The 10775-nt window shown below is 40.5% G+C and overlaps 1 protein-coding gene across 4 annotated transcripts; it reads left to right on the forward strand.

Moving 5' to 3' along the window:
* Nucleotides 1-548: 548 nt before the first annotated feature.
* Nucleotides 549-10526, forward strand: LOC147463013 (uncharacterized). Of its 4 annotated transcripts, XM_086486705.1 has the most exons (6): nucleotides 549-1726; nucleotides 1866-1939; nucleotides 2115-2127; nucleotides 2243-2459; nucleotides 2765-2861; nucleotides 3486-3669. In XM_086486705.1, the coding sequence occupies exons 1-6, from the start codon at nucleotides 1431-1433 to the stop codon at nucleotides 3602-3604; spliced, it is 816 nt and encodes a 271-aa protein (XP_086342831.1). In that variant the 5' UTR covers nucleotides 549-1430; the 3' UTR covers nucleotides 3605-3669. The 4 variants fall into 4 exon arrangements, with proteins under 4 accessions (XP_086342831.1, XP_086342823.1, XP_086342826.1 ...); XM_086486697.1 differs by lacking the exons at nucleotides 549-1726; nucleotides 1866-1939 and adding an exon at nucleotides 9163-10526 and having other exon boundaries at nucleotides 1967-2127; nucleotides 2243-2861; nucleotides 3486-3650; XM_086486700.1 differs by lacking the exons at nucleotides 549-1726; nucleotides 1866-1939 and adding an exon at nucleotides 7388-9153 and having other exon boundaries at nucleotides 1967-2861; nucleotides 3486-3650.
* The last annotated feature ends 249 nt before the right edge of the window (nucleotides 10527-10775 follow it).

The following is a 10775-nucleotide window of genomic DNA, read 5'->3' on the forward strand; positions in this document are numbered from 1 at the left end:
GCCCTAATAGAAAACACAGGACATGTGAGGCCGATTTTTTTCATTTGATTTTTTCTTCGGGGGGGGGGGATGTATTTTAAAGCAATGAATTTTTTTGTAGGAACTATATAAGTGTTCATCTTAAGTATTAAGTTTGGAGATCAAAACTCGTCGGCGGCTGAGCTCTCTTATTCCCTCTCATATTTTGGGTAGCAAACTTTTGGTAAGAGGGAAGAGCACGTAGAAGGCAGAGACAAAGTGCGCAGGTGGGTCGAGAACATTGGCAAGAGATGGGCATGGGATTACGCAGGCAGATGGGCAATAGGTGGTGGGTGATGAGAGTATTCCTCAACCCGCCCTGCATGTGAAGCCCGCCTGTATGGATCTGCAGTTTGGATCCACTCTTGCACCCAGGCTGTCGCACGCACGCCCACATTTCAACACACCAATGCTCGAAAAAACCCTAGGTTTAGTGTAATCCCACTACAAATTTTGAAATTTACCTCTAAATTTTAAATTTGAAGGTGAGAAAACAAAATTTTTGAAAAAATTAGTGTAATTTGGTGTTTTTTCGAGCACTGCAACACACTCGTTTCCCCCCTCCCTCCCGTCCACCTACACAGGCACACGACAGACGACCCTTTTGGAAAGTGAGATTTACCATTTATGAGGGCTCTTGGAAACGCAGACGGCCTCAATCCTAAGGTAAGTCAAGCATCGCAGGGTTGGTGATTTGCAATTTCTGCGCCAAATCTTTTGCCCGCAGTTATTTGCCCAGATTGTGCATGACAGCATTGACGGCCATTCATCTGGTCTCAACTCGCTAAGAGGACTCTCATGTATGGCATCAAGAGAGAAAACATTCTTCTGTTGCATCGTCAGACCTTCATTGTGCTTTTTGTGAAAGAATTTCCCTTATGCACTCAAGATTCTGTGAGAGGATAAGGGGCGTTTTAAGCTGAAGTCAGGAGCGGTGAGAGTATTGTGATCAGGGATACAAAGGCCTGATATCATAGCAGCGTCATTTTGGTTGTGATGTAGCCCTTCAAGGTCTCGACAACGGAGGTTGTGAACTCCTCCCCTTCAGTATCTTGTCCGTAACACGCAGTACAATGAATTCAATCCTGGGTGTACAAAGCTCGAGCATAAGCAAAGTGTGCAGAGAGAAAGAAAGGTAGAAAGAAAGCTTTATTAATGTCTTCTAGGGGTCAAACTCGGCCTATGATACAATCAATGTATGCGTGTATGCTATTGTACACGATACTTCAAATACATCTGTGTATTTGAAGTATCAATAAGTACCTAAAGCTACCGCATGAGTTGGAATTTAGTCGGGAATCTGTGCAAACAGTCACCTCAGAGGACATACATATCGACCAGTGCACCGTCAACATCGACATCTTTTTTTCCTAGAGAATAATATCGTGAGGACACCACATTTGGCATGCTAGATGTGGGCAATGGAAGAGGGCAATGCGGGCAGTGAGTCGCATCGGATGACCAGTGCCACTGCTTACAATCCAATTTCCGGCACTTTCCATGCTCTTGAGTCCATTGTGGCAGATATTGGAGCAGGTTATTTGAATGGGAGGTTCAAATCTATTGATGATGGGGAAGATAATGCAAGATCCAATGGAGGGGCCGGAGAGCTTGAATGCATGTCTAATAATGGCAGCTATTTTGGTGAGTCGGAGGATCAGACATACATGAATGGGAAAGAAAAGCAGGCAGGTGGAAAATCAGGCAGGCAGGTCTTCCTCTCTCTCTCTCTCTCTCTCTCTCAAATTTGTCTTCATCTTTGGAGACCTCTACCTTCCTCAAAAGTGTGCTTTACATCGATTGAAGAAAGTAACCAACCAGCCTTTCATGTGCCAAATGGGTGACAGCCGACCTGCCCTATATGTGACGGACCCCCTACTTGCACACATCCCTTTTAATAGAGCTGCTCGGCGGGAAATCGGTCAGTTTTCAGATCCAGACTAACCTCTACAGCAGGAGAGCTCTAGGTCGCCATAGCTGGGGAGCAACAGGTGCATGATCGTTTGCAAAAGGAGCATGTAGCAGCTACTCATATTAGCAATGAGGATGAAGAGCGAGAAAAGGATTTGTCTTCTAAAACTTTGTCCAGGCCTCAGGAGGAGGTGTCAGGTACAAAAAGTGAATGTTTGGTCCTGCCAAGATTTGATGCAAAGCTATGTGTGTTCTAGAGGTGAACTTGGTATCGTGCAGCTTCTTATCTACTGCTCTCTTGCTCTCCTCTCAGCCTCGCCAAGACACGTGAGATCTTGCACGTGCAAGGGGGCCAATGCGGCAACCAAATCGGTGCCAAGTTCTGGGAGGTGGTATGCACAGAGCAAGGCATTGATCCCACGGGGTCATACAGCGGCGACGCTGACGTGCAACTGGAGAGAGTGAATGTGTACTACGAGGCAAGCTGCGGGCGCTATGTGCCTTGGCCGTGCTCATGGATCTGGAGCCAGGTACTATGGACAATGTTCGAATAGGCCCCTATGGATAGATCTTCTGCCCCGATAACTTCGTCTTTGGCCAGTTTGGAGCTGGCAACAACTGGGACAAGGGTCATTGACGTTAAGCCTTAACCTGTCATGGGAGCTACTACTTGGCCGGCTTTAACAGAGGCTCGTAACATGAAGAAATCATTGGAGACTAAAAAGTTAAAGGCATCTTCTACTTGTCCGGCTTTAACAGGGGCCGGTAACATGAAGAAATCCTCGGAGACTAAAAAGTTAAAAGGCATCTTCTGCAAAGACGTCCCATCCCGCAGGGGTGGCTTCAATCCAGGTACACCAAAGGCGCGGAGCTCGTTGATTCTGTTCTTGACGTTGTCTGCAAAGAGGCTGAAAACTACGATTGCCTTCAAGGTGAGCGCCTTTAAGATCTCATTCTAGCGTTCTTTATTCTATTTTATTCTGTGAAATGCTGTTTCATTATGCCTTCTTTGCCATTTCTCCGATGTTACAGTTCCATTTATGTCTAGTATAATGATTCTGTTGTCAGTTTTGTTTATATTTGACAATGTAGCTAGCCTGTGCAATCGTCTTGTTTGAAACCAATGTTCAGATATGTCCTCAGTGAAGGTTTGAAAACAATGTTCAGATCCTTCTTCAGTGAAGGTTTTCAGTGAGGGATCGAATAGAATAAAATGGTCTCGCAATGTTTAAATTACGTGGTTAATAATTTCTTTAGGACCAGGTTGCACAAACGAAGAACAGTTGTGGTCTGACATTTTTCCATAGGTCTAGCAGATATTAGTTATAGGAATTGAAACACTATATATTGTATTTGGCCCTCATTTAATGTTTCAACTACAAACTACTGAGGCTCAGATTTCAGCACACGTAAAGGCTTGAGGCGAACATGTATCACAGGGTTTGGAGTGGTTTTTACAAGTAGCTGTACAGTTGTTCATGGGGTATGTAGATAGTGCTCGGTACCTTTGTCATTCGGCAGAGTTGTCACTTTGACTGAGGAGGAGCCTTTGCCAGGGGGCCAATACGGCAACCAAATCGGCACCAAGTTCTGGGAGGTGGTATGCACAGAGCACGGCATTGATCCCATGGGGTCATACATCGGCGACATTGACGTGCAGCTGGAGAGAGACTGAAATGACATTGTCCGCAAAGAGGCTGAAAATTGCCACTGCCTTCAAGGTGAGTGCCTTTAAGATCTCATTCTATCGTTCTTTATTCTATTTTATTCTGTAAAATGTTGTTTCGTCATGCCTTCATTGCCATTCCTCCGATGTTACACTTCCATTTATGTCTGGTATAATGAATTTGTTGTCAATTTGTTTATATTTGACTATGTAGCTAGCCTGTGCAATCGTCTTGTTTGAAAACAATGTTCAGATCTATCCTCAGTGAAGGTTGTCAGGGTTCTTTAAGTGAAATTTTCACCGATGCTTTTCTAACTTATCTAGATTCCTAGTATCCCTCACTTGGTAGACATTGGCTTTAGATCTACGCTCACCACTGCCAGCCAGTGCTGGATTCCAAATTTGTTTCAAGTTAGCAAGGCTTTGCCACAAACTCTTTCTTCAATTAATGTTGATATGTAAACTGTATATTGTTTCTATGCTTGAGATGTTTGTCTATACACTGTGATGCAAGCTTCTGTAGTGGAAAAGCTTCCTCTTTTCAGACTTCTTCGGCAAGGATGATGACGATGTGAGGAGTTTGTGCTAACGCTCACAATGGGAGGCCAGTGCCTTGCAAGCAAAGTGATGCATGACTTGTGGTCGTGCTTGTGGTGGCCATAGAAATCTAGGGATGGGCCAAGATGCATGACTGCTATTTGCGCCGCATAAAAATGCCAGACTAAGCTCATTAGGATAAGGACGGGCCGGCACTTGAAACGGATGAGGATGGCAACATGATACATGAAGATGTATGCGCTTGCCACCCCTTATCTGAAATTGGAATCTCTAAACAAATCAATGGTTTTTATTTTTTTGAAGCCATTAGGAATACATATCAATTAGGTGATACTAGCTACAAGATAATCCAAAAATCTCGAAAATCTTCAAAAATGCTCTCCCAGGTGAGTATGCAGGTCCTTGGAGATGCCCTGGTGGTGTTAAGCAAAAGAGAATGAAAGCAAAGGTGGAGACTGACCGTAGGTGTCGGGGAGGAGAATACGTCACCATGGAGCATAGGGCGAACAGTGAGGCTAGGTGCGGCAGGCTCAGAGAGCCGGGTAGGGATGGCGCAGGACTAACGTTTTTCTTTTTTAATAACAAACAAAGCGCCTTCACAATCTAGGCGCTTCGATGCAGTGGTTAGCCAATATGATTTGTTTATGAGAATTCCAGAGTTCGATTCGCATGCTAGTTTTGCTTCAAGGTGCGTTGCAAAAGTGAGGCAAAGAACTATTATATAACTAGTTTTAGGAAAGGGGACATAGGTCAGGTACAATATAATGGTTAAGCTAATCATACGAGCATGTTTAGCTCTCCTCAGGTTACAAATTCTATAGTCTCAATTTGTCACATGGTCATATGGCTTGACCGGGTGTGCCATCTTGAGCTATCGATTTTTACCTTCAGTTCTTCTACCTATGCATATGGCTTGACCAGGTCTTTTGAGCTATCCATTCTTACCAAATGTGTAAATATGCCTCTTTTTACGATAAAAGTCGTTAAAGTTTTTAAGACTGTTAGTTTTTTTTCCATGTAGTTACAAATTCTATAGTCTCAATTTGTCACATGGTCATATGGCTTGACCAGGTGTGCCATCTTGAGCTATCGATTTTTACCTTCAGTTCTTCTACCTATGCATATGGCTTGACTAGGTCTCTTGAGCTATCCACTCTTACTAAATGTGTAGTTGTGTCTCTTTTTACGATAAAAAACGTTAAAGTTTTTAAGACTGTTAGTTTTTTTCCCATGTAGTTACAAATCCTATAGTCTCAATTTGTCACATGGTCGTATGGCTTGATCGGGTATGCCATCTTGAGCTATCAATTTTTACCTTTAGTTCTTCTACCTACGCATATGGCTTGACTGGGTCTCTTGAGCTATCCATTTTAATGTGTAAGATAATCCTTAAATCCCACGTGGGAGCCCAAGATGAGGTGGACAGTGTAAGATAATCCTTAAATCCCATGTGGGAGCCCAGGATGAGGTGGACATTGTTTGATTTTAAGGTGTAAGATAATCCTTAAATCCCACGTGGGAGCCCAAGATGAGGTGGACAGTTTTTTTGGAAAAAGAAATTATGTGATGAAAATCCCATGTGGGAGCCCAAGAAAAGGGTGTATTGATTTTTTTTGAGAAAGAGGTCTCCGTACAAAGGAGGCTTTGGCAAAATTTTTAAGATTTATATTTTATGTACAAACTCAAAATTAAATACAGATGGTTCTTTTTTAAAATGCATTTTGCTTAAGCATAGACGTGCATTCATATCACGTATAATTGTTTTTGTTCAAAAAGATTAATCTCTTAATGAGTTGTTTTGTAATGTGTTTTGATTTGACGGGTGAAGTTTTTCATGGTTGTTTAAGAGTATGCATTATTTCTTATTTAGAGAAAAATCCATTTCATATGTGTGTCTTAAATCCCATGTGGGAAGCTTACTAAGTAGGTGGCTAGTATCATATGTTTTGAAATTGAGATTTGTATCAGTTTCCAAGGCAAATGTTATTCGTTTTTTTACAAATTACATTGAAATGATTGGTTTATTTTAATTTAGTATTCATTATATTTGTTGCTTTTCATGGTTTTTTATCTTAACATCTATTGCAAATGAAAACACACTACAATGTACACTTCTGTTCATTTGCAGTTTAACATGTATTTTTGTAAAAGCATGTGTTTCTAAAATTGTTATGTTACTAGTATACATAAAATAGTGGGTCATTACATTTTGTACGAAATCTGTATGAGGGGGGATAGCTCATTGCAAGAACGTCTGTATCTTGTGCGTATGTAGGGTGGTAGGTTAGCATGTAAGATACCGTACATAGGGGAGTTTCTCTAATTTTGATGCACGTAGGTGACATCCCCCCATTACTAATAGTGAATCCCCCGGGATTGACCTAAGGTTACAGAGTCACGGGTCCTTTTTTTGGACTAAACGTGATTCTTAATTCGGTAACCACTTCTAAAAAAATTTAATTCGTTTACCGACATAAAGGTACGAAACCAAAACAACTGAAAACTTGGAGAATCATGCTCATTGCGAAGAAGCCATTGGTCCAAATGAAGGCTGTAATTGGTTTTAGAAGATGAGCATATGTAAATGACGAGTCGATAGTCAAGGATCGGATGTCCTCTACTAGTGTACTGGGCATATAAAGATCCTTGAAGTCTTGCATTTGAGTTGATTTACAATATAAGAGCTACAATCCTTGATTGGATTAAAATAGCTTTTATATATTGAATTGGTTGCATGGGTGGGCTACAATCCTTCACTGGGTACAAGTAGTTCCCAATTGGGTGATTATATTGAAGATTTATTTGCTTTAGTTCATGCATTGGTTTATACAAAGAGTGCATTATGTATTACGATAGATTATTAGTGCATGAAATGACCAATCATATATTTTATTGCTTTCATTTGTTTTTTTGTAGCAAATGAAATTAGATGTGTCTTATTTTTTGCAAATCAAAGTGGACGTATAAATAATCACTATAATAATAATTTCATAGAGAGATTCATAGCATTGTTATAGTTATTATGCCATGTATAGACTACATTGTAATGTGTATGGTTGCTCACAATATAAGTGATCGATATGTGGATTGACTAACGTACATTGAAAATCTCATATTGTGCATCATGGTTACTTTCATATTGAATGGTTTTTAAATTATAATATATATTGAAAATAAAAAAATATTTTCAAAACTGAACATCTTGTTCTTTTCTCTTCAATTTTAATTTAAAAGCAATGGAGAAAAATGTGGGCACAAGTGGTACGAAGAAGCCAAAGAATAAAAAAGCTCCTGGTAAAGAGTGGGATTATGCTCACAACATATGCGGTCGCTTTATGGAGTGGCAATGTAAATTTTGTCACACAACAAAATCTGATGGTGCAGCACGTATTAAGGATCATTTTCTGGGTAACGCTAAAAACAGTTGTAAGAAATGTGAACATTCTCAGACATCTGCACAGCTGCAAAGCGTTTGAGAGAAGAGCTCGCCAAAAAGGGTGGCAAGAGGTGACAGATATATAGCTCTGTGCCTTCAATTCAAGAGTTCCCAGAGCCAAATATTAACTCCGCAGATCCTGTAGTGACGCCAACTAACCTTGGAGAACAACCTACACAAGGAGAGGAAATTCCAGGCAGTGTTCCTTTTAAACGTCACATTGAAGGTGGACTTTGTCAAATGCGTCAAAAATCATTCCATCAAAGCTTTCGAGTGTAGTCTCTAGAAGAAGCACAAACAGCACTCGCCAAAGCAATATTCTTTACTAAAAGTTCTTTGGTGATGGTAGACAACAATCTTTGGAAGGCTGCTTGGAAGAAAATTGGTGAGTTTGGTCCAGGATTTTCAGGTCCTTATCACACGATAAGAAATGTTTTCTTGGACAAATGTTACGTCGAAGTCAAAGAGCATGTTGGCAAAATAATACTTGGGAATATTTCGCTTTCAAGATGTACGATTGTGAGTGATGGTTGGTCAAATGTTCAGAGAAGACCTCTGATCAATATAATGCTGGTTTGTCCAAGGGGAGAAACATTTATAAAGGCGATTGATAGTTCTGGTGCAATTAAAAGTGGCAAATACATTTCTGAGATCTTGATTAATGTAATTAAAGAAATTGGTGTTGAACATGTCGTTCAAGTTGTCATGGACGACGCAAAGAATTGTAAAAACGCCAGTAAATTAATAAAGAAGTGTTTTCCACACATTTTTGCCAATGGTTGCATAATACACACAGCTTGAACTTGGTGCTGAAAGATTGGTACACTAGCGAAGAAACCACATGGTTTGCCAAAATAATTGATACAGCACGTCAGGTTGTGAAATTTATCTTAAAACGACAGAGTGCTCGATTTGTATAGGATGCACATGTTAGTGATGCTGAAACTTGGTTCTGCATACACTTTTATACCTTGGAATCACTTCTCCATAATAAATGTGTTGTGATTGACACATTCAATTGCACGGCCTTTGATGAATGACAGCTTGAGCAGAAAGAAACCGTGAAAGATAAAATTACATGTCTACGTGGCAATGTAAACAAGGTTGCTTGGTGGAGGAGTGTAATGGATGCATACGATGTAACGATGCCTGTTATGTTCACGATCCGCAATCTTGATCAAAGGACGCCAAACTTGGGCAAAGTATGGATGACATGGTGGTCAGTCCAACAGAGTCTTGATAATCTTGAAGAGCTGAAAGAGTCTGTAGTGGAGAAGAAGTGGTGATTACCATTCTCTGGCAAACAGCGGAAAATTTTGGCTAAGTATTTTTCATGCAATGTGGAAGAGTGCTCATAGTCCACTCCATAGCGTGGCTTACATGCTTGATCCAGAGTATTGGAATTTAGATTTGATGTCCAGTACAGAGGTGGTAGGCAATTTCTATCACGTGGTCAACACATTCTACTCCCACATTCATGACCAAATTGATTGCATCAAAGAAATGAGTGCATTTAGATTAAAATAAGGTCCTTAGATTAAAAGAAGGTCCTTGTGTGAATGATTTTGTACAGGTAATGGCAAAAGAGGAACCTGCATGGAAGTGGTGGATGATGAATGGTGGAGAGCATTACTCTACTTTACGTCCCCTTGCAATGAAAGTACTCGCACAATGTGCAGCAAATTCAAGTTCAGAGAGAAACTGTAGTATGTACAAGTATGTTCACAGCACTATTCGCAACAGACTATTAGCAGACAGAGCAGAGAAATTAGTGTATATGTATTGCAACAAAAAGATAGTGAATCACATCGAAAGTGCTGGCTACAAGGAGGAAATGCCAACCTGGTTGTATGATTGTCAAAAAGAAGATGAAGAAGATTTCAATGTTGGTGTATCTCAATGCACTGTAGACGAAATAGAAGAGAATTTGATAATAGATGTGGAGGTTGAATTACAAGGAGAACCACAACACTCAGACTTAGAACTAGATAACAACTCAACTGATGCAACATAGCTTGAGAGTAGAATAAGTAAATGTCAAAAACCATTGTAAAAGACCTTGTATTCAAATGTGTTTTGAGTAATTACAATGCTTCATATTCTCGATAGTACATAGTTTGTCGCGATATTACATAGTTTGTTGATCTCAATTGTGTTGCCCTGAAGCAGCATCTTGCTCATCAAATGGATTTTTAATTGTGCTAGGGGTATTTGGGCGTGTTTGCTTGAATTTATATTCGTTTTCCATGTCAAACATAATATATATTCCTTGTGGAATATCTTATGAACAGATTGCGCATTGACTATTGTTTTGCATCAAACGAATAAGACAAACTAAATGATAATAATGACCACATGTCAATGTATAGTACCCACTCCATCCATCAATTCTTGTAGCAAACTGTACATTGGGAAGATGAGGATGCATCTGAAGTAGATGAGGGGACCAACTCCGGATGTAAGACAAGGTGGCTGATGTGTGTCCCTTGTACAGGTGTTCGATTCACTCGCTATGTCAAGTTTTGGACGTCCTGACTGAAGCGGTAAATGCTTTTCTCCATCCAGACTTGTGAGGGTTACGGTGTCTGAGTGGCTATAGAAAGACATGTTATTTCTGCATCTTTCTCTGCCAATTGTGTCATGTAAATATCCTTCTCTCTCTTTAATTGTAGATCAACACCTTCCACTATCAATGCTAGATCATCTCGGGTGAAAGTGACACAACTCTCCCTTAAATCATGAGTGGCAACAGCTGTCTCCTTTGACGAGAAGTCTATTGGTCGTTGTTGCACAAAGTGAACATATAACATTTTTACAAAATATAGCGCACAATCTGCATTGTGCAATGGATGGCCATAAACCTCCAAATAAATCCTCTCAACGTTATCTTTGATACATCATGGTTGCACTTCGAAACCTTCCACCTTCTTTTCTTGATCTCTGCGTCCTCACATGGCCATATTGTTTTGATCATGTCCTTTGTCCCTTCTTTATTGATCTCTTTCCATTGCATATGGTTTGGATTTGCCCACTTTGAGAGTCGGTGAGCAGTACGCGTCGCTTGTTGTGCCGACATGCCGTGTGTCAGAGACTTCATGTGCTGAAATGCATTAACAACTGCTTGTTGTTGATCATCAGGGAATGATTGGGTGCCAATATCTTGTTCTTGATCGGTCATTTTCTCTT

This window comes from Adiantum capillus-veneris, chromosome 2 (assembly GCF_014529385.1).
Source record: "Adiantum capillus-veneris isolate H3 chromosome 2, ASM1452938v2, whole genome shotgun sequence".
In the NCBI taxonomy this organism is placed as follows: Eukaryota; Viridiplantae; Streptophyta; class Polypodiopsida; order Polypodiales; family Pteridaceae; genus Adiantum; species Adiantum capillus-veneris.

Bases quoted from the DNA above. Each gene is read 5' to 3' on its own strand.
- LOC147463013 (XM_086486697.1), top strand. From the start codon at position 2,586: ATGGGAGCTACTACTTGGCCGGCTTTAACAGAGGCTCGTAACATGAAG. The intron at 2,862-3,485 runs GTGAGCGCCTTT...AGCCTTTGCCAG, and splicing joins AAACTACGATTGCCTTCAAG to GGGGCCAATACGGCAACCAA. The intron at 3,651-9,162 runs GTGAGTGCCTTT...GATTTTGTACAG, and splicing joins AAATTGCCACTGCCTTCAAG to GTAATGGCAAAAGAGGAACC.